This window comes from Salmo salar, chromosome ssa23 (genome assembly GCF_905237065.1).
Source record: "Salmo salar chromosome ssa23, Ssal_v3.1, whole genome shotgun sequence".
NCBI lineage: Eukaryota > Metazoa > Chordata > Actinopteri > Salmoniformes > Salmonidae > Salmo > Salmo salar.
This window is the reverse complement of record NC_059464.1, coordinates 9,253,270-9,277,416: the sequence shown is the minus strand read 5'-3', so window position 1 is coordinate 9,277,416 and position 24,147 is coordinate 9,253,270. Positions and strand designations below refer to the sequence as shown.

Genomic DNA, 24,147 nt, shown 5'->3' with positions numbered 1-24,147 from the left:
ATCAGCAGCATTGTTTTACAACCGGAGTTTCAAACATGGTTTAGGCCCAACTGAGCAACAGAGCTCTTAAAAGGGTCAATGTCTTCTTAAAAGGGCAATGACATACAGTACTTTGTTATAGAAACAACACACATCTAAATTTGAGTGAAAAATAATTTAGAATAAAATAATAAAAAGTAATTGAAACAGGTTTCCCTCAAGAATTTCCCTGTATTTAACACCATCCATCATTCCTGCAATTCTGACCAGTTTCCGAGTCCCTGCCAATGAAAAACATCCCCACAACATGATGCTGCCACCACCATGCTTCACTGTGGGGATGGTGTTCTCGAGGTGATGAGAGGTGTTGGGTTTGCGCGAGATGTAATGTTTTCCTTGATGGCCAAAAAGCTACATTTTTGTCTCATCTGACCAGAGTACCTTCTTCCATATGTTTGGGGAGTCTCCAACATGCCTTTTTTGGTGAACACCAAACGTGTTTGCTTATTTTTTTTTACTTTAAGCAATTGCTTTTTTTCTGGCCACTCTTCCGTAAAGCCCAGCTCTGTGGAGTGTAAAGTGGTCCTATGGACAGATACTCCAATCTCCGCTGTGGAGCTTTGCAGCTCCTTCAGGGTTATCTTTGGTCTCTTTGTTGCCTCCCTGATTAATGCCCTCCTTGCCTGGTCCATGAGTTTTGGTGGGCAGCCCTCCCTTGGCAGGTTTATTGTGATGCCATATTCTTTCCATGTTTTAATAATGGATTTAATGGTGCTCCGTGGGATGTTCTAAGTTTCGTATATTTTTTTATAACCCAACCCTGATCTGTACTTCTCCACAACTTTGTCCCTGACCTGTTTGGAGAGCTCCTTGGTCTTCATGGTGCCACTTGCTTGGTGGTGCCCCTTGCTTAGTGGTGTTGCAGACTCTGGGGCCTTTCAGAACAGGTGTATATATAATGAGGTCATGTGACAGATGACATTTAGATTGCACACAGGTGACTTTATTTAACTAATTATGTGACTTCTGAAGGTAATTGGTTGTGTCAGATCTTATTTAGGAGCTTTTTAGCAAAGGGGTGAAAACATATGCACGCACCAATTTTCCATTTTTCATTTTAAAGACATTTTTTAAACAAGTTATTTTTTCCTTTTCACTTCACCAATTTGGACTATTTTGTGTATGTCCATTACATGAAATCCAAATAAAACATCCATTTAAATTACAGGTTGTAATGCAACAAAATAGGAAAAACACCAAGGAGGATGAATACTTTTGCAAGGCACTGTATATTGCTGATAACACATCTGATAATATAAACCACGCATGGTCCAATATGTGAAAATAATTTCAACAATATTTACCAATATGTTATAGGGCCCATTTCTGGAGGGTTGGATGTCCGTTAAAAAAGTCCCCAGAATTGAGCTTCTCAGTCCTTCTACATAACAATTCTGTTTAAAATGATTAGCATTCCCCAGAAGCATGATGGTCATGACTTTCTTACATGAAAGGGGAGGTTAACTTGGCCCCAGTCAATCGACCTGAGATCAACTTAAGTTTCAGTCATGGGATTTTTGTTTTGCTTTATCCCCTGGACTCTAGAAGTCTGTTATACTCAGCTCTCTGCCATTTGGCTAGAAGATCATCTTAGGAGACTCTCTCTCTCTCTCACACACACACACACACACACACACACACATATTACTCAAGATAATGGTGAGTACATTTCCCAGCAGAGAACAGGAAGAGTAGATTCAGTGGGTCTAATAACCCTCCAGGCTGGCTTCAGGAAAAGGACTGTGTCCCAAATGGCACCCTATTCCCCATGTCGTGCACTACTTTTTGACCAGGGCCCATAGGGCTCTGGTCAAAAGTAGTACACTACATAAGGAATGGGATGCCATTTGGGACATAACCCCGGAATGTCTTTGGAGACATTACCTTTTGGAAACCCTCCCATTTCTCCTATATTGACTCTGGACAGAACCGGTCCTGATCCATCCTAAACTTCTTGGCTTGTTTGTTGATAGAGGATAGAATAACTCACAATGTTAATATCCAGAACGTTGTCTCCTCTTAGAGGCCGTCATCATTAACATTATCACCCCACCCACTCATCTCCCCAGGCCCTGTGAAGGGCTGGCTAGTGGCTAGTTCTGTCTACCTCAGAGCTCTCTCTCTCACAGACTGTCTGCTGAGGGGGATTATGGTCTGGGTCTACCACAGTTAATTCTCATCAGTTCAAATAGACAGACAACCCTGGCCTGGTATTTGTGGTGGGAAGTGGGCATGAAATATATATATGAGAGTGAGAGGAGAGATTTCTATTTTATTAGGATCCTCATTATCGAAAGCTAGTCTTACTGGGGTCCAACACATAACGACAAATACAGATAAAAGATTTTACAAACATTAACATGCAGTGTGTTTGTTCATCTATCAATTACACATACATGTCAGTACATACACAAATAGGTCACATGGGAGAGACGTTGTGCCGTGAGCTGCTGCTTTATTTGTATTTTTAAACCAGGTTTGCTGTTCACTTGCGCTATATGAGATGGAAGGGAGTTCCATGCAGGTATGGCTCTGAATAACACTGTACATTTCATTGAATTTGTTCCGGACCTGGGGACTGTGAAAAGACCCCTGGTGGCATGTCTGGTGGGGTAAATGCGCGTGCCAGTTCTGTGTGTAAGTTGACTATGCAAACAATCCGGAATTTCCAACACATGAATATAAAAACAAGAAACAATGCAGTCAGTCTTTCCTCAACTTTTAGCCAAGAGTCTGGCATGCATAGCATTGATATTAGCCGCTCTGTCCTGGGCCAGCTGCAGCTTAACTAGGGCATTCTTTGTGGCACTTAACCATATGGCTGGACAATAATCAAGATAGGATCAAAATAGAGGCTGCAGGACTTGCTTTGTGGAGTGTGGTGTCAAAAAAAAGCAGAGCAGCTCTTTATCACGGACAGACCTCTCTCGTTCTTTACAACAATTGAATCAATATAATTTGGACCATGACAGTGAGAAAAGAGAGAAAATAGAGAGGGGGAGTCTTGTTGACTATGTAGGTCCCAAGGCTGGTTGGCTGTGATCTCACCACCATAACCACATCCCAGCACTGATCTCTCAGGTGATTGGCTAAATCAGGCATTCTAGGAGTGATCGATATCTCTCATCGAATCCGAGCGTGGTAGCAGTAGGGTGTGTGTTTGTGCGTGCCGCTACAGACAACAAAACATACTGCCTTTGCATGTTCAATTAGAAATGCAAATAATCATTAAATATATTTTTCAACATTCAGAAAGTATTCACGCCCCTTGACTTTTTCCACAATTTGTTGTGTTACAGAGTGGGATTGAAATTTATTTAAACACATTTTTTGTCAACGATCCACACACTTCTCTAAGGTCAAAGTGTAAGAAAAACTAACATTAGTAAAGAATTTATGAAAAATAAAACACTAATATCTTGACTAGATAATACATTTTCTTGTTGAAAAACATAATTCCCATTTGACATTAAGCTATTGTGTGTAGGCCAGTGACAAAGAAAAACAATTGAATCCATTTTAAATTCGGCTGTAACAACAAAATGTGTAAAAAGTCAAGGGGTGTGAATGCTTTCTAAAAGCACTGTATATTTAAGCCATAATGCACGAGGGGGTTGTGGTATATGGCCAATATACCACGGTGCCTTATTGATATTATGAACTGGTTATTAACGTAATTAGAGCAGTAAAAATGCATGTTTTGTCATACTCAAGGTATACGGTCTGATATACCACGGCTGTCAGCCAATCAGCATTCAGGGCTCTAACCACCCAGTTTGTAATGAAAAATATATTGACATCTCCAAAATAAATACACGAGTGCAACAATAGTTTTTTGTAAGGACTTTTTATTCATGGTGAACGAAAGTGTTAGCTTTGAAGGCTTTGTTTGGACATTAGGGTAGAGGTGAGGTGAGATTGTCCTTCTGGAAGTCAGAGGGTAGGCACAAGTTGAACGGTTGAAAGGACTGAGGTACCTTGACGGGTGTGGCAGAGCATGTCAGTCTATGTGATCACAGTGGGGCCCGTGCGGCCGGTCTTCTCGTGGAGCCCAGAGATCTTCAGTGCAATCTCCACCAGAGGTTTCAGCATGACCTGAAGGAAGACAGTCAACCTTAGACTACAGCCCCTTACCATAACCCCTTCCCTGTTACAGTCTTAACAAAATAACTCCACCTGGCTCTCGAGTAGGCCGAGCCGAGCATCTGCAATATTGCTTTCACTTATCCAAACATTTCAGATTTGTGAGCAAGGTGAAGGAGCCAAAATTAATCCGTTTCAGAGGGCCTCTTTATCCAAAATGATTATCAGGGAGTTTCTTCCCCTTCTGCAAGTCTGTCTTTCTTACTCTATCATTCTCCCTCCTGCCCAGAACACTTGATGAAGTGTCAAATCTGTACTTATTTTCATTTTTTATTTGTATTTTTTTCCCCCCATGGTTCCTTTTCCCCCCAACTTCTTCCTGGCCCTGATATCAACCATGACTAAACTCTTAGCCAAACATTCCCTCTCAAGTCAACTAGGAATTCTGGAAGGCACGGTTGTTGGACCTGACGACCCAACGTGTCAAGGCAAATGGTTGTAAGTCTGACATCAGAGCTGCACTCAGGTGTGCCTCGAGGATCAATTTTAGTTTATTGTCTGTAATCAACAACATTGGGAGACAGATTGAAACAGCTGATGTACATTTTTATGCGGATGACACCGTTCTCTTTTCAAGTGGCAGCAGTCTGACTGGCTTTTGAAAAAAAACTCAAAACAGCTTTTAAACATCATTCAACAGAATCTGTACGATTTGAAGCTTGTTCTGATTTCCTCGAAAAACAAAATGAATGGTATTTTCCAATGCTAAACACTTTGAAAACCATGTGATGACTACCTTGGCAGGGCAGTCCATAGAGCAAGTTAAAGCCTTTCAAATATCTGGGAGATTGGGTGGACGAGAAGTTGAGCAACACCACCCTTGTAGAAAACCGTGTCAGGAAACTCAAGCTGTGTATTGAATTTTATTAGCGGCACAAAGCTTGTTTTCTTTCCCTTGAGTTGATTTGCTGTACTTTTCTCTCCGTGTTGGACTATGGTGATACCATTTATGTGCAATCCTCAAGCTCTTCACTAAAGGTTCTTGACTCTGTATATCAGGCAGCCCTTCATTTTGTCACTAGCCAGATGTCTAACTCCTCATTGTGATCTCTACAGTGCTGTCGGCTGGACATAGCAACACGCAGACTCAAGCACCGGTACTTTATTATTTAAAAGGACATTTTATCCATCCTCTCTTCTAGCTCGAAATAAAAACAGATAAAAGCTCAGATCCCAATCTTGTTTTATACTGACAGTGCCGAACATTAGAACAGAGCATGGGGGGGGGGGGTATTTTCATTACTCAGCCCCCTGGTTTTGGAATTCCCTCCAAGCCAACCTAAAACTACAGGACCTGGTGTCCCTGGATGAGTTCAAAGGACAAACAGATGAACAGGTTGTCGAGACATGCATTTGTTCCTAGTTGTCACCCGAAGTAACTACTTGGCGTTGCCTTACGCATATTGTTTCCCTTGAACTATTTTTTGATTCTGTAATTTGACGTATTGCACTCGTTTCTTTTCGGACTTGTGTTGTGTACATGTTCTTTACTGACATGCTGCTTTTTCTATCATGATGCATCTTTCATCTGGTTTGATGCATCTTTGGTCCGCCTGTTTGTCTGAAACTGATGTGTCCACGCTGCTGTCTTGGTCCAGGTTTCTCTTGAAAAATATTTATTTAAAAATCGCAACACTACTAATCTGGTGAAATAAATCAATTCTAAAACAAGCTGTCTGCTAGGTCCAGATTCCAGGCCTCCCCGTCCGGGCTGAGGGGGAAGCCTTTTGAGGGCTATTCCCTCTGACAACGTAACAAACCTTGGAAGCGTGTGTAAATACTTCATCTCCCATCGAGCCGTAGTGACAAGTGTAAGGGCACCCACACTGTGCCCTGTCACATTCAGGTCTCACCTGTGCGTCGCCGTAGATCTTGGCGGGGTCTTTCTCATAGCTGTCTATGTAGAGCCTGACGGTTGCCCCGGCGCTGCCTGTCCCACTGAGACGGAAGATGATCCTGGAGCCGTCGGAGAAGACGATCCTCAGACCCTGAGAGACAGAGAGTTAAACCTGACTATATGATGACTATGGTGAAATGACTTATGGAAGTCAATTTACTGGAAATATGGAGCAAAAATGAATAACATCAATGGAATTTTTCAAGGTACAGTATGCAAGTGCCTTTGGTGATACTTCATGTCCCTACATAGGGAGGACCAATCATCAAATGTGATGGTCATCTTTCGATTAACAAAATTGTTATAAATACCCATCATCCGTTATCATCAAACTATACTGACTCAATAGATCACCCACATTGCATGTTGCAACGGCTCTGCCTAGACGCCCCCTGGGTCCTGTCTCAATACCTGGTTCTTGGAGACGCTGCCGTCCACGGGGTCGGTGTAGGCAAAGTTGTCAGAGACTGCCACCTCGTAACTTTTATCTCCTGACGAGAACTTCTGGCCCACAAAGGACTTGTCAAACATCTTAGCCTCCAGCTCCTTGATCATGGTGTTGGCTTTGTCTGAGTCCACCTCTTCATAGTCATACCTGGTGTAGATTGGATGAGTTGGGGAATGGTCTTAAATGGGAAGACTAAATAAGAGCTCTCAACTGTCAATGTGTACATACTCCATGAGATGAGTGGCGTTAAAAATAGTCAAATGGACCACCTAACGAATGTGTACATTTATGGAGGCTATCATCGAAGAACTTGATATAAAATAAAGCCTAACAAATAGGTCTAAGTACTCCAATACTCTATGAGAAACAGGCCTACAGAATGTGGCCCTGATCCAGATAGACTGTAGTTCTCTAGCTCACCACTGGAGGGTAACAGAGTAGCAGAGTCCATCCCAGACTTACCTGGTGAAGAAGTTCCTGCCAAATTTGTTCCAGTGGTCTTTCATGATTTCCTCCACACTCTGCTTCCTGTGGGCTAGGATGGACATCCAGGCCAGCACCGCCCACAAGCCGTCCTTCTCACGGATGTGATCAGAGCCTGGGGGTAAACAATGAAGAGAGGAGGGGAAGAAGGGTGGTGGTTCAGACATGTGCTAACACCTCTCACCAGAATGCCTTGCCCAACTGACTGGAACGAAGTAATACCACCAATTTGATTGATCAAAATGTTTGAGCTGACGGGCCATAGTAAACAGGCTAGATCCAGATGTTATAATACTTAAATGTGGGTCCCTCACTCACCAGTGCCGAAGCTCTCCTCTCCGCACAGAGACAGCTTGCCAGCGTCCATAAGGTTGCCGAAGAACTTCCAGCCAGTAGGAGTCTCATACAGATTCATCTTCAGGGCTTTAGCCACACTGAGGGACAGAGAGAGAACAAAAGAGCTAATTTTCATGTCCCAACTCCGGCACTTAAACACTGATGAGGAAACTAGGAGCGGCAGGTAGCCTAGTGGTTAGAGCATTGGGCCAGTAACCGAAATGTTTCTGGATCGAAACCCGAGCTGACAAGGTAAAAATATGTCCCTGAATAAGGCAGTTAACACACTGTTCCCCGGTAGGCCGTCATTGTAAATAAGAATTTGTTCTTAACTGACTTGCCTAGATAAATAAAGGTTACATTTAAAAAAGAAATGCTAATTAATGTGCACTGTCCTGGGGGCAAACTACCTGCCCTCCATGACACCTACTGATGTCACAGGAAGGCCAAAAAGATCATCAAGGACAACAACCACCCGAGCCACTGCCTGTTCACCCCGCTACCATCCAGAAGGCAAGGTCAGTACAGGTGCATCAAAGCTGGGACCGAGAGACTGAAAAACAGCTTCTATCTCAAGGCCATCAGACTGCTAAACACCCATCACTAACACAGAGAGGCTGCTGCCTACATTGAGACCCAATCTCTGGCCACTTTAATAATGGTACAAAATACAGTGTATATACATATATGGGTAATGTAACCATCTATTGCACCTTGCCTATGCCACTCGGCCATCGCTCATCCATATATTTACATGTACATATTCTCATTCACCCCTTTAGATTTGTGTGTATTAGGTAATTGTTAGATATCACCACACTGTTGGAACTAGAAGCACAAGCATTTCGCTACACTCACATTAACATCTGCTAACCATGTGTGTGTGACCAATACAATTTGATACATTAATAAATACATATTTAACGCACAACCAAGAAGAAGCTATGAACGGACTGTGTGTGGACATTAGGCTCACTTGTCAAGAGCTCCGCTTGTGGGCATGCTGCGGGCCAGACCTTTGACCCCAGTCTTCTGGAAGTAGGGGATGCAGGTGATGTTGGCTGCGATGACGGCCACAGAGTCCGATGGGTTGACGAAGAAGCCATGCTTTCCCAGGACCATGTTACGATCCTGTGGAGCAGAAAGGAGAGGGTAGGGAAGGAAAGGAAAGGGAAGGAGAGGATCAGCGTCTGAACAGACTGCAGCAGAGACTATGTAGAGACGAGGTTTGGATGGATTGTGGGCTGATTCAAGGACTGGTTCTACTGACACTACGGGACAAGGAATAGCAAGGAATAGCTTCAATTCCAGGCTTCCTACAGCCGAGTGATGAAAAAGACTTGGGAGTGTGGTAACGTCAGACTATGCAAGGATGAGATGAGGCTGAAATCCAGGACTGATTTCCCCCCCCAACTGTCTACTTACACCGTCCCCGTCGAAGGCGGCTCCAAGGTCGTACTCTCCTCCCTTCATGGCGTTGACCAGGTCAGAAGCGTAGGTCAGATTGGGGTCAGGGTGGTGACCACCAAAGTCCTCCTTGGGGACACAGTTGAAAGCACCATCGGCAGCAGCCCCCAACTCCTCACAAACGATCTTCTTCACATAGGGTCCAACCACTGTGGGGGCGCGAGAGGGTAAAGGTTATTATGTATAGGGGTGTGGATGTGCATTGTGTGTGTGTTGGGAATCTAACTTAACTAAAAACAGCATTTAAGAGATTAGACTCATTTAGACAACATGTCACAGTCCTGAAGACACAAAACGGTGTTTGTCCTGGGGATACAAACAGTACTGAGAACAGGAATCTAGCTCATCCACCTTGCTTAGACACACACACACACAGTTGAAGTGGGACGTTTACATACACTTAGGTTGGAGTCATTAAAACTCGTTTTTCAACCACTCCACAAATTTCTTGTTAACAAACTATAGTTTTGGCAAGTCGGTTAGAACATCTACTTTGTGCATGACACAAGTCATTTTTCCAACAATTGTTTACAGACAGGTTATTTCACTTATAATTCACTGTATAACAATTCCAGTGGGTCAAAAGTTTACATACACTAAGTTGACTGTGCCTTTAAACAGCTTGGAAAAATCCAGAAAATTATGTCATGGCTTTAGAAGGTTCTGATAGGCTAATTGACATCATTTGAGTCAATTGGAGGTGTACCTGTGGATATATTTCAAGGCCTACCTTCAAACTCAGTGCCTCTTTGCTTGACATCATAGGAAAAATCAAAAGAAATCAGCCAAGACCTTAGAAAAAAATTGTAGACCTCCACAAGTCTGGTTCATCCTTGGGAGCAATTTCTAAACGCCTGAAGGTACCATGTTCCTCTGTACAAACAATAGTACGCAAGTACCATAATGACCATAATGACCATCATTATGTTTGGAGGAAAAAAAGGGGGACGCTTGCATGCCGAAAAACACCATCCCAACCGTGAAGCACGGGGGTGGCAGCATCATGTTGTGGCGGTGCTTTGCTGCAGGAGGGACTGGTGCACTTCACAAAATAGATGGCATCATGAGGATAGGAAATTATGTGGATATATTAAAGCAACATCTCAAGACATCAGTCAGGAAGTTAAAGCTTGGTCGCAAATGGGTCTTCCAAATGAACAATGACCCCAAGCATACTTCCAAAGTTGTGGTAAAATGGTTTAAGGACAACAAAGTCAAGGTATTGGAGTAGCCATCACAAAGTCCTGACCTCAATCCTATAGAAAATGTGTGGGCTGAACTGAAAAAGCGTGTGTGAGCAAGGAGGCCTACAAACCTGACTCAGTTACACCAGCTCAGTCAGGAGGAATGGGCCAAAATTCACCCAACTTATTGTGGGAAGCTTGTGGAAGGCTACCCAAAACATTTGACCCAAGTTAAGGAATTTAAAGGCAATAGTACCAAATACTAACTGAGTGCATGTAAACTTCTGACCCACTGGGAATGTGGTGAAAGAAATAAAAGCTGAAATAAATCCTCTATTATTCTGACATTTCACATTCTTAAAATAAAGTGGTGATCCTAACTGACCTAAGACGGAAATTTTTACTAGGATTAAATGTCAGGAATTGTGAAAAACTGAGTTTAAATGTATTTGGCTAAGGTGTATGTAAACTTCCGACTTCAACTGTGTGTGTGTGTGTGTGTGTGTGTGTGTGTATATATATATGGTGGAGGTGTCATACAGCAGCCAGCACCAGAGAGGTAGGATACAGTATGTGATCTGTACCTCCATGCATGGCGTCCAGACGGACTTTAATGTGATTGGATCCAGACACCAGCCCCTTCAAGGCATGGAAGTCGAAGATTCCCCTCAGCATCTCAGCGTAGGCCTCCACAGAGTCCACAATCTCCACTGTGGAGGATAAACAGCAGAGTTAGGATTGATAAGACTTACTGTAGCATTTTTGTAGACTCAGGATAAAAACAGACAAATGATCAAACTATATTGCATATGCACATACTTTAGATCACAGTGCTTTACTGATTGCAATAACACCTGAACTTCAGTGCCTTGCCCAAGGATTTGTACCAGTGAGCTTCTCACAGATTTGGTCTCCAAGCTAACCCATCCCAGTCAGTTGAGATCTGACACCCAGCTAATCCCATCCAATCCTACAATACCTGTCATGGGCTTGAACGTGTCCACATTGAAAGTCTGCTTGCCGATCTTGGAGATGTCCACTTTGAGGTCAGGGCATATGTGGTACTCTGTTATGCTCTTGCTGATCTGGAAGATTTTGTCTGTGATTCCCTCTGGAGCAGGACCTGGGGGCAGAGACATTCAGTAGGGTGAGGAGGATAAGGAAGAGGTTAGAGAAACAGCCATACTCCACCACTATGTATACTAATCTTTGTCTTAAAATTATCAATTGAAGTATCAGCATTGCTCTGCTCACACTATCCTGAAACGTGCTCCACCTTACTAGCTCTGGCTTTGCCGACAGCTACTATGAAAGAAAAAAAAAAGACTTACTGTGATGTGGTTGTCCCATCTAGCCATCTTAAGATGAATGCATTACCTGTAAGTCGCTCTGGATAAGAGTGTCTGCTAAATGGCTAAATTGTAAATGTAAATCTTCATCAAAGGTCAGTGAAGTTTAAACGTTACCCTCCAGCACAGTCTCATCCCCTATTCCCATCTCTCACCGGTCTCTCTCCTCTATGGGTTTTCCCTTTCTCCCTCCTGTGTCTCTCTTTCCAGTCTCTCTCCTCCCTTCCCATCCCCTTCCTGTCTTCCTACCTCTCCATTTCATCGCTCTCCTTCCTATCCCTCTCCTCTCCCATCTCACCTCCGGAGGCTATGTTGTACTTGATGCCAAAGTCTCCGTTGGGGCCACCGGGGTTGTGGCTGGCCGTGAGGATGATTCCTCCCACAGCTTTGAGCTTGCGGATCACACAGGACACAGCAGGGGTGGACATGATGCCATCCTGACCGATGACCAGGTGGCCGATCTACATGGAGATAGGAGAGAAAGCGAGGGACGGGGAGAACAATGGGCTAATCAGCTTTCTCCGATGTCGTTTTTTTATATATGTTATACTGTGTACTATATTCCCTGCCGTTCTGCGCGTGCCACATTTGCATATTCTCTGGTCAGAACCTGCCTGAACCTGTTGAGTGGAGTAGCGCATTTCCCCCCAGGCCTTTTGTTGTTTCATTATTAATAATAACTTTGTACATGTGTGCATTCCTGCAACAATAAGTACCTTATAATTTGTATCAACATTTCCTTGTTGTAATTATGCTGTTGTTTCTACTCAAGCACACAGAGTTAAGTTATTTTCCATTGCTAGCTAATTGATTTGCACGTGGCGGCCTCATGCCCAATAATTGGTACATGTATAGAGAATGAATATTTGTTTTTGTCCTGTCGTGACCCTTGTATATATCTTTAAAAAAAAAAAAACGCATTTCTTTTTTAAATATTTTCCTAAACCTCAACTTCTAAATACTCTCCTGCAACCCGCCTCACCCATGGATCTGTTTTTTTCTCTAAAGTATTTCTATTTACTTTGGATCTGGAATCCCTCAACTGAAGCTAGCCAGCTAACTACCTACCAGTTATCAGTCAGCAAACCATTGCTAGCGGTCATCAGCTAACCTTTAGCTCGGAAAGCTCTCGCTAGTTCGAACAACTTGACTCAAACCAGAGCATAACGGACCTATTATTATTATTATTATTATTTTTTTTTTTTTTCTTCCCATATCCCTACCAGAAACTCTGAACATTTTCATTTTTTGCAACCCTTTGCAACTAGCTAACCGCAATCCCGGGTGACTACTCCTGGCTAGCGTTTCCATCCCGGAGCAAGCACCAATTAGCCTAAAGCTAGCCTGGCCAGGGCTCCTGTGCTACCACCGAAACCCACTCCTGGGCTACAATATCCAGACCCCTTCTATTGCCGGTACGGGGCATGGAACTCCGCCGATCCTCTACGACTGGAATACCGACATAATCTGCCCGAGGATTCCAACAGGCCTCTCAGGCGCGACGTCCGCTGAAGGCCCATTCTGCTAACCGCGGCCTACTAGCTACCTAGAGCTACTTGGAACCCTACTCATTCCACGACTGGTCTATCGACATCACCGCACGAAGAGGCAAAAACAGACTTACCACCATCGCAACGTCCTCCAAAGGCTAACTTGCTAGCCCCGGTCTGTTAACTGCTAGCTTGCTTGCCCCGGTCTGCTAACTGCCAGCCCCGGTCTGCCAACTGCTAGCTTGCCAGCCCCGGTCTGCCAACTGCTAGCTTGCCAGCCCCGGTCTGCCAACTGCTAGCTTGTTTAGCCCCGGCCTACTAACTGTTAGCTTGTTTAGCCCCGGCCTACTAACTGTTAGCTTGTTTAGCCCCGGCCTACTAACTGTTAGCTTGTTAGCATCGGCCTGCTAACTGTCTGAATCGCCGTGTCCCCAGTCAGCCCAACTACTCACTGGACCCATATGTTCACTTGGCTACGCATGCGTCTCTCCAATATCAATATGCCTCGTCCATTACTGTCCTGTTTAGTGATTACTGTCTTATTTCACTGTAGAGCCTCTAGCCCTGCTCAATATGCCTTAACCAACCATGTTGTTCCACCTCCTACTTATGCGATGACATCACCTGGTTTAAACGTCTCTAGAGACTATATCTCTCTCATCATTACTCAATGCCTAGGTTACCTCCAATGTACTCACATCCTACCTTACCTTTGTCTGTACACTATGCCTTGAATCTATGCTATCGTGCCCAGAAACCTGCTCCTTTTACTCTGTTCCGAATGTGCTAGACGGCCAGTTCGTATAGCCTTTAGCCGTACCCTTATCCTACTTCTCCTCTGGTGATGTGGAGGTTAATCCAGGTCCTACAGTGCCTAGCTCCACTCCCACTCCCCAGGTGCTCTCATTTGTTGACTTCTGTAACCGTAAAAGCCTTGGTTTCATGCATGTTACCATTAGAAGCCTACTCCCTAAGTTTGTTTTACTCACTGCTTTAGCACACTCTGCCAACCCGGATGTCTAAGCTGAGTCTGAATCCTGGTTTAGGAAAATCACCAAAAATCCTGAAATCTCCATCGCTAACTATAACATTTTCCGCCAAGATAGAACTGCCAAAGGGGGCGGTGTTGCAATCTACTGCAAAGATAGCCTGCAGAGTTCTGTATTACTATCCAAGTCTGTACCCAAACAATTCGAGCTTCGACTTCTAAAAATTCACCTTTCCAGAAACAAGTCTCTCACTGTTGCCGCTTGCTATAGTACTCCCTCTGTCCCCAGCTGTGCCCTCGATACCATATGTGAATTGATTGCACCCCATCTATCTTCTGAGCTCGTGCTACTAGGTGACCTAAACTGGGACATGCTTAACATCCTAGCCATCCTACAATCTAAGCTTGATGCCCTCAATCTCACACAAATGATCAATGAACCTACCAGGTACAACCCCAAATCCGTAAACACGGGCACCCTCATAGATGTCATCCTAACTAACTCGCCCTCCAAATACACCTCAGCTGTTTTCAATCAAGATCTCAGCGATCAGTGCCTCATCGCCTGCATCCGTAATGGGTCTGCAACCAAACGACCACCCCTCATCACTGTCAAACACTCCCTAAAACACTTCCGCGAGCAGGCCTTTCTAATCGACCTGGCCGGGGTATCCTGGAATGACATTGACCTCATCCCGTCAGTAGATGATGCCTGGCTATTCTTTAAAAGTGCCTTCCTCACCATCTTAAACAAGCATGCCCCACTCAAAAAATGTAGAACTCGGAATAGATATAGTACTTGGTTCTCTCCAGACCTGTCTGCCCTTGACCAGCACAAAAACATCCTGTGGCGTTCTGTATTAGCATCGAATAGCCCCTGTGATATGCAACTTTTCAGGGAAGTTAAAAACAAATAAACACAGGCAGTTAGAAAAGCTAAGGCTAGCTTTTTTAAACAGAAATTTGCATCCTGTAGTACTAACTCAAAAAAGTTCTGGGACACTGTAAAGTCCATGGAGAATAAGAGCACCTCCTCCCAGCTGCCCACTGCTCTGAGGCTAGGAAACACTGTTACCACTGATAAATCCACTATAATTGAGAATTTCAATAAGCATTTCTCTACGGCTGGCCATGCTTTCCACCTGGCTACCCCGGTCAACTACCCGGCACCCTCCACAGCAACCCGCCAAAGCCCCCAACATTTCTCCTTCACCCAAATCCAGATAGCTGATGTGTTGAAAGAGCTGCAAAATCTGGACCCATACAAATCAGCCGGGCTAGACAATCTGGACCCTCTCTTTCTAATATTATCTGCCGAAATTGTTGCAACCCCTATTACTAGCCTGTTCAACCTCTCTTTCGTATCATCTGAGATTCCCATAGATTGGAAAGCTGCCGCGGTCATCCCCCTCTTCAAAGGGGGAGACACTCGAGACCCAAACTGCTACAGACCTATATCTATCCTACCGTCTTTCTAAGGTCTTCGAAAGCCAAGTTAACAAACAGATTATCGACCACTTCGAATCCAACCGTACCTTCTCCGCTATGCAATCTGGTTTCAGAGCTGGTCATGGGTGCACCTCAGCCATGCTCAAGGTCCTAAATGGCATCATAACCGCCATCGATAAGAGACATTACTGTGCAGCCGTATTCATCGACCTGGCCAAGGCTTTCGACTCTGTCAATCACCACATTCTTCTTGGCAGACTCGACAGCCTTGGTTTCTCAAATGATTGCCTCACCTGGTTTACCAACTACTTCTCTGATAGAGTTCTGTGTGTCAAATCGGAGGGCCTGTTGTCCGGACCTCTGGCAGTCTCTATGGGTGTGCCACAGGGTTCAATTCTCGGGCCGACTCTCTTCTCTGTATACATCAATGATGTCGCTCTTGCTGCTGGTGATTCTCTGATCCACCTCTACGCAGACGACACCATTCTGTATACTTCTGGCCCCTCTTTGGACACTGTGTTAACTAATCTCCAGACAAGCTTCAATGCCATACATGCCTTCCGTGGCCTCCAACTGCTCTTAAATGCAGGTAAAACTAAATGCATGCTATTCAATCGATCACTGCCCGCACCTGCTCGCCCGTCCAGCATCACTACTCTGGACGGCTCTGACTTAGAATACGTGGACAACTTCAAATACCTGGGTGTCTGGTTAGACTATAAACTCTCCTTCCAGCATTTCCAATCCAAAATTAAATCTAGAATCGGCTTCCTATATCGCAACAAAGCATCCTTCACTCATGCTGCCAAACATACCCTCGTAAAACAGACCATCCTACCGATCCTCAACTTCGGTAATGTCATCTATAAAATAGCCTCCAACACTCTACTCAACAAACTGGATGCAGTCTATCACAGTGCCATCTGTTCTGTCACCAAAGCCCCATACACTACCCACCATTGCGACCTGTACGCTCTTGTTGGTTGACCCTCGCTTCATACTCGTCGCCAAACCCACTTGCTACAGGTTATCTACAAGTCTCTGCTAGGTAAAGCCCCGCCTTATCTCAGCTCACTGGTCACCATAGCAGCACCCACTCGTAGCACACGCTCCAGCAGGTATATCTCACTGGTCACACCCAAAGCCAATTCTTCCTTTGGTCGTCTTTCCTTCCAGTTCTCTGCTGCCAATGACTGGAACGAACTGCAAAAATCTCTGAAGCTGGAGACTCATATGTCCCTCACTAGCTTTAAGCACCAGCTGTCAGAGCAGCTCACAGATCACTGCACCTGTACATAGCCCATCTATCTACCCATCTCATCCCCATACTGTATTTATTTATCTTGCTCCTTTGCACCCCAGTATCTCTACTTGCACATTCATCTTCTGCACATCTACAATTCCAGTGTTTAATTGCTATATTGTAATTACTTCGCCACCATGGCCTATTTATTGCCTTAACTTACCTCATTTGCACTCACTGTATATAGACTTTGTTTTCTTTTGTTCTACTGTATTATTGACTGTATGTTTTGTTTATTCCATGTGTAACTCTGTGTTGTTGTACGTGTCGAATTGCTACGCTTTATCTTGGCCAGGTCGCAGTTGTAAATGAGAACTTGTTCTCAACTAGCCTACCTGGTTAAATAAAGGTGAAATAAATAACGTGTGGACCGTCTTCTTTAATTATAACCGCAGACACGAGAGGTACTCATTTCATAGTCTTTATGGTATAATTTTCTGTTCATGCATTTAAGTCCATTTCTCCATTAGTTCTGCATGCTACTATGGCGTCTGAGAATCACAAGCTTCATTTTTTTTTTACTCCATTGAAGTGGTCACCATGACCCTTTGGCCTGTGTAGCCACTTGGCCTGTTCATGGTATAGCTCTACCCTGCCCCCTTGTGGAGCTTTATAATTAGGTTTTGCCTGTGTTAATCAACGGTGCATTATAACTGTCATATTGTCAATACGCCTTACTGTTCTAATAGCTGCTTATTATTTTACCGCTGTGATATTGTCTTGATGCTTATATCCTGATACTGTACCAATATTGCATACTAATTACCATTTCTTTACTCTGTACTTTCAGAAAACCACACACACACACACACATTTTGAAACCCCTGTGAAAATATTTCCATTAAACATCTTAAACATCATAACTGGACATCTTTCTTACCGAAGATTGAGGCCGGCTTTTGTATGACTAACAACATTTAGTGAACGCACTGTAGACTCCTTTACATACTGTACATCCTATTTATTTGATTACATTCACCCATTCAGTCTACACACACTGGGAGGATGACAATAAGAGAGGAGTATTCTGATTCAACATGCCGGTGGTGAGGTCAGGCTGCTATGTAGGAGCTAAACAAGCAACTGAGCGACACGGGATAGTATGGGAAGTAAACAATTTTTGGGGGTTGGTAGGATATTGTGTTTACAATATTGCGAAAACTACTGGGCAGCATATATCCTCGAGGTTAGAGCATTGGGCCAGTAACTGAAAGGTCACTGGTTCGAATCCTGGGGCTGACAAGGTAAAAAAAAAATGGAAAAAAAAGGCACTTATCTCCAATTGGGCCTGGGGAAGTGTCTCAGGGGGAGTTGGGATATGCAAGAAACATATTTCCCTTACACACTTGTGTGTGTGTGCGTAACAGGACAACAATAAACCCTCCCCAAATTATTATTTTCATCATCAGTCTATTGTCTGTCTGAGACTACATCCGGGTAACATCCCCTTTAACTTACCTAATAGGCCTACATCAAAAGTTAAGATGACATGGGCAGCAAATGAAACGCAGCAATACATTATTCATCATGAATATGATGCATGTAGAGTTGATGTGATGATCATGATGTTCGTTTTGTGTAGGATCATAATGGGACAGATCATATTGGAGTTATATGGTGTGATAATGACATCGGTCTGCCTGTACATCGTGTTCAGCCAGGAGGTCATCGTGTGTCTAGTTTAACAAGATGTGCCTGTGTACCCAAACGCCCATCTCTCTGTAATGCAAACCGCAGGGCTACGTGACAGCACACCACCACGCCTTCCTCTAAAGTCGCAGAGGGAACGAACAGAACGAACGGCTGTGCGTGCCACTGACATCCAAAAAAACAGCCTCTCCTAATAAAATAACCCCTCAGTGTTGCACTTTTTCCCCCGAGTATTACAAACTTGCAGAGAACCGTTGCCTTTGTTTGTATACTAAACATTCATGGCAAGGAAGAGTGCTCACTGACTGGATATGCTACATAAGGGGAACCGGATGGTGTAGTGTTGTTTTGCGTCACCTGGGGAAAGGGCAAGGGTATCCTACCATTTAACATGCCATCTCCGTGCACTTCATCGAAAGATCAGCGGGGTCATTTAGCACCAGAGACAGTCTAAGAACTCCACTTGACCCCTATCACGTTCCGATACATGGGGCTTGCACGTCATTCAACGTCCATGAGGATCCAATACTTTCTTTAAAATTATCCTATGCATGTGATTTGATATGAGAGAGAGAGAATTGTCATTTTGGATTATATATTCCAAATAAATATATCTTAAGCAAATGTAGGCTCACACTGATAGTTATTTTAGTCTACATGACAGCAATTAAAATGAATGTATCCTCCAACTTCAACACAATCACAGAAGCGCTACAATGTATCAACGACTGGAGCTGCCACTGTCAACACCCGGAGCTGTCAAAGATGCTAGGCTAGCTGCTGATGCTATGCACGTTTGAGGGTGAGGCCTAGGTTTAAGAGTCATGTTTTAGGGACTACAGCTGGACTATGACAGAATTATTACTGACCCCATTAGCAGCGGCGATCTGGATGATCAACTGAATGGCATCTTTCATGAAAAATCTTCCATCTCCTCCCACTACGAGCAGTCCAGGCTGACGCTCCGCTGGGTCGATGCAAGAAATAATGCTTTGGATGAAGTTCTCTGCATAGTGCGCATTCGTTTGAAAGACTGTCACCCTTTTCCTCAGGCCACTCGTACCAGGCTTCTGGTCGGGATATGCCTTGGTTTTGACTACTGTGATTTTCGTCATTTTCCCAAATAAAGTTGACAGCCCGTGTGATCCGCTGATTCAATGGAGGCGAATGCGCCCCACAGCCTGCCACAAGTCCCCCTTGATCGGATCCCGCCCACTTTTACATTTAAAACGACAGTACTCCAATTTGAATTCAGGCCTGTCAGTGCATGAAGGAAACCATATTTCGCTTTGTAAGTAAGGATGCAAGATGTTGGATGCCACCGTGTACAGTGCCTTCAGAAAGTATTCATACCCTTTGACTTATTCCACATTTGGTTGTTTTACAACAGGGCTGTCAAACTCATTCCACAGAGGCCCGAGAGTCTGCAGCTTTTTTTTTTAAATTTTCATTTCAATTAAGACCTAGACAACCAGGTGAAGGGAGTTCGTTACCGTATTTCATGAATTCAGAAACTAGGCTCTCCATGGAATTAGTTTGAATGTGTGTTACAGCCTGAATTCAAAATGGATGAAATATTTTTTTTCACACCCATAATGACTAAGTGAAAACATGTTTTTAGAATTTTTTGCAAATGTATTGAAAATGAAATAGAGAAATATCTAATTTAGATAAGTATTCACACCCCTTAGTCAATACATGTTAGAATCACCTTTGGCAGCGATTACAGCTGTGAGTCTTTCAGGGTAAGTCTCTAAGAGCTTTGCACACCTGGATTGTACAACATTTGCACATTATTCTTTTTAAAATTCTTCAACTAGTGTTGTTGATCCATCCTCAGTTTTCCTATCACAGCTATTAAACTCACTGTTTTAAAGTCACCATTGGCCTCACCAGTCACCATTCCTCTCTGGCAACTTGAGTTAGGAAGGAGGCCTGCATCTTTGTAGTGACTGGGTGTATTGATACACCATCCAAAGTGTAATAACCACCATGCTCAAAGGGATTTTCAATCTCTGCTTTCTTTTATTAAAATGTTTACCCATCTCCCAATAGGTGCCCTTCTTTGCGGGGCATTGGAAAACCTCCCTGGTTTTTGTGGTTGAATCTGTGTTGGAAATTGACTGCTCGACTGAGGGACCTTACAAATAATTGTACGTGTGGGCTACAGAGATGAGGTAGTCATTCAAAAGTCATGTTAACACACTATTATTGCACACATAGTGAGTCCATGTATCACGACTCAGGATATGACCCAGATGGAAACAAGAGACAAAGGGCTGTGAGACCGAGGTTTAATCCTAGGCACATGGAAAGTGGGATGTATACGGAGGGTGCGGGGCAACAGAAGACAAACAGCAGTGGGAGATGTGGAAAGGGCCGATAAAGCGGGCGGAAAGTTTATGGGACTCCACCCGGAGGAGTCCCATAAAGTGGAGAGACGATAGCGGGGAGCCGGGGTCCGGGAGCCGGGGTTCGAGACGATAGCGGGGAGCCGGGGTCCGGTGGCAGTCCACTTGTCAACGATACCTGGAGGTGGTCTTAAGAAGAGTGGAGCGGGCTCTCTTCCAGGTATGCCGACGGCGGTGGACGAACATCTGGGTCGAGAGTATGTTGATCTCTACCTCTTGCTCGGGGAAGAGCGGGGGCTGATAACCCACGGAAGAGCGGGGCTGATAACCCACGGAGCACCCGAAGGACGAGAGACCAGTGGCCGAGCAGGGAAGGGTGTTCCGGGCGTACTCCACCCCACACAAGTTGCTAGCTCCAGGTGGTGGGGTTGGCCGAGACGAGGCACCGAAGAGTTGTCTCTATGTTCTGATTGGCACGCTCCGGCTGGCCGTTAGATTGAGGATGAAATCCGGAGGACAGGCTGGCTGCTTAATAGATAGTCAGCGGAATTGTTCCAACAATGCACTGACGGCATGGTCATGGTGTTCCGCCAAGGTATGGAATCCTTCCATAAGGTTATGTAGTAACTCCTCGTGTCTTTCAATGGTGGCTCCTTGGGAGGAGACAGTGTTGCAGAGCTGGTCTGAGTCTGCTCGGTCAGTCATGGCTAGTTCGTACTATCACGACACAGTATATGACCTAGATGCAGACACAGGAGGCAGATAGTATAATTCTCTGAATATTTATTATAACAAAGGGGCAGGCAAAGGCCAGGTCAAGAGCAGGCAGAGGTTCGTAATCCAAGGCAGAGTCAATCAGGGACAGAACGGCAGGCGGGCTCAGGGCAAGGACAGGCAGAAAGGTCAGAACCAGGAAGACTAGAAAACAAAACTTGACAACAGGAGAAACTAGACAAATGCTGGTAAGACCTGACAAAACAAGACGAACTGACAACAGACAAACAAAAAACGCAGGTATAAATACACAGGGGATTATGGGGAAAAAATAGGAGACACTTGGTGGGGGGTGGAGGCAAGCACAAGACAGGTGAAACAGATCAGGGTTGGACACCATGCAACTTATGTGACTTGTTAAGCATATTTTTCCTCATGAATTTATATAGGCTTGCCATAAGAAAGGGGTTGAATACTTCTTGACTCAAGACATTTAAGCTCTTAAATTGTAATTAATTTAAAAATAAATTTAAAAAATGTAAAAACATAATATGACATTGACATTAAGGGGTATTGTGTGAAGGCCAGTGACAAAAAAAAAAAAAAAAAACGACATTTAATTAACTTAAAATTCAGGCTGTGACACAAGAAAATGTGGAAAATGTCCAGGGGTGTGAATACTTTCTGAAGGCACTGTATTTGTGCCCCAACCCTGGCATCATGTCAACATCAGGACCCAGCTAGCTCTGTAAATGAATAAAGAGCAAGGTTTGATACTCTCAGTCTCTCTTCTAGGACCCTTCAGCTGAATCTACAGAACATAGGTTAAAGAGTTCATTGTTCAATGTACACCTTGCACTATATTTATTTACCTTTACAACTGACCGTGTTCTCTCAGAATATATTGTTCATTCTGTGTGGCACTAATTCATTGTATGGAAAGCTACTAAGATTCTTGAGGGAATGTTTACAACAACTTCAAGCCCAAAAATCTCAGCCACATGGGTATTCTGCTGTTGTGACAGAGACTAGGCAGGGTCACAGTCTAGTTTGTCTATTGCATCATTCTCTGTTTGAATACCGCCCAAACCCAAAGCAGTGCAGAGTTTATCAACAGGGTCTGCCCATCATCGTGAGGCTGCGCTCTTATTTGATAAATAGAATAATAACATGCAAGAGGGCAGGGCTGAGGTCATCAAAATGGAATCAATCATTGAAACATGGCTAAACGGACATGTATGTAGAAGGACATTAGACATTCCATTAGACATTCGTGGTATTAGGAAAAGCTAAATGTAACTGATCAAAGAGTTGTGGCTAAACTCGGTAGCTCTTTATTTCACAGTCCACTATTAAACTGGTATTAACTCCCTTAAGAGTAGTTTATTTAACTAGTTACTTTGAAAAAGTGGTTCACAACCTCATCTACTTTGTGATAAATGATCATATCTAGATCTGAAATGTCGTAGACTACAACCTGCAAGTCAGATGTTAACAGAATGTGTAATTTAGCATATTACACCAAAAAACTGTTTCAAGTAAGAATTAGGCAGGTCTGATTGCGGAAAAAAGAAAGAAAGGGAATTCTTGCCTACTTCACCCATAGTCTTTTCTTTTAGCAAAAAGAGTAGTGTGTAGTTCCACTAGTTAGCTACACCTCTACATGGCGAAAAATAAATAAACTACTGAAAAAACACTACCAAAATCTAAATTTAGTTCAACTGCCACCAAGCTACTGCAAAATGGAGTTCAATTACTAACTATATGTAGTTCACTGCTCCAACACTGGTGCTATCACTGCTCCAACACTGGTGCTATCACTGCTCCAACACTGGTGCTATCACTGCTCCAACACTGGTGCTATCCCTGCTCCAACACTGGTGCTATCCCTGCTCCAACACTGGTGCTATCACTGCTCCAACACTGGTGCTATCACTGCTCCAACACAGGTGCTATCACTGCTCCAACACCCCAACAAGTAAAGCGTCACCAAACTTGTTGTAGTGAGAAAGGAAGAGTGGAATGGGGTTCCGCAGACTAAATACAGCTCACATGTCATGTGACATTTACCAGCGAGTTCTACAGTTACAGTATTAAAAGTCAAAGGGCAGAATAATGGCCTGGTAGATATTAATAGGGGGTCAAGACTGTTCTCAGCGCTAAAGGCCAAGGGCGAATAAAGTGCAGGCCTTAGCGGAGTGCACAGGAATGTAGCTGACTGCCAGGCTGCAGCTGCATGGCTCTCACTCATACCCTTTTTTGACACAATCGACCCAACTTAAACCATACTGTGCAGGCCTTTTCAGCATGATTACAGCACCAGGTCAGAGCAGTACAGTTCGGCTCAGCAGTGTAAAAAAAAAATGTAGGCCTGAAGGAAGCGCACAGGAATGTAGCCGACTGCCAGGCAGCTCTCACAGGGCTTTCACAGCCACCCTCAGACCCTTTTCACACAACCCGACCTGAACCATTCTCTGCTATTTTCTTTTCACATTGTCCTTTCAAACACGGTTCCAGCAACTATGGTAGATGCGAAACCACAGCGCCTCAGTAGTGTGAAACAGGTAACAGAATAAGGGTCTAGAGCAGTGTGGTGAATAATGTGTATCACAGTGTCTGTTGGTTAATCTATTATTATAAATTAGAGATTTATTTTGAGTTTTGACAGACATATGTAATGATGCAATATTGTTAGAGATATAGCACTATAGCAAATATGAGGCCCGAGCACACTAGTTAACACATTTTATACCATGGTATTGTTGCATACTCATTTCTGATTGGCTTGTAGGGAACTCTAGAGTGCGCATTATGTAAGCATTAACACAAACTGTGTTCAAATACTCATACTAACAG

At 43.9% G+C, this 24,147-nt stretch overlaps 1 protein-coding gene across 3 annotated transcripts; it reads right to left on the bottom strand.

Moving 5' to 3' along the window:
- Positions 1-3,854: 3,854 nt before the first annotated feature.
- LOC100194572 (phosphoglucomutase 1) lies at positions 3,855-19,376 on the bottom strand. 3 transcript variants are annotated; one of them, XM_014168711.2, is made up of 11 exons: positions 13,424-13,456; positions 11,645-11,807; positions 10,977-11,120; positions 10,582-10,707; positions 8,772-8,962; positions 8,323-8,477; positions 7,329-7,444; positions 6,990-7,125; positions 6,491-6,674; positions 6,036-6,170; positions 3,855-4,134 (listed from the first exon to the last, which is right to left on the bottom strand). In XM_014168711.2, the coding sequence occupies exons 1-11, from the start codon at positions 13,424-13,426 to the stop codon at positions 4,045-4,047; spliced, it is 1,443 nt and encodes a 480-aa protein (XP_014024186.1). In that variant the 5' UTR covers positions 13,427-13,456; the 3' UTR covers positions 3,855-4,044.
- Positions 19,377-24,147: the final 4,771 nt, after the last annotated feature.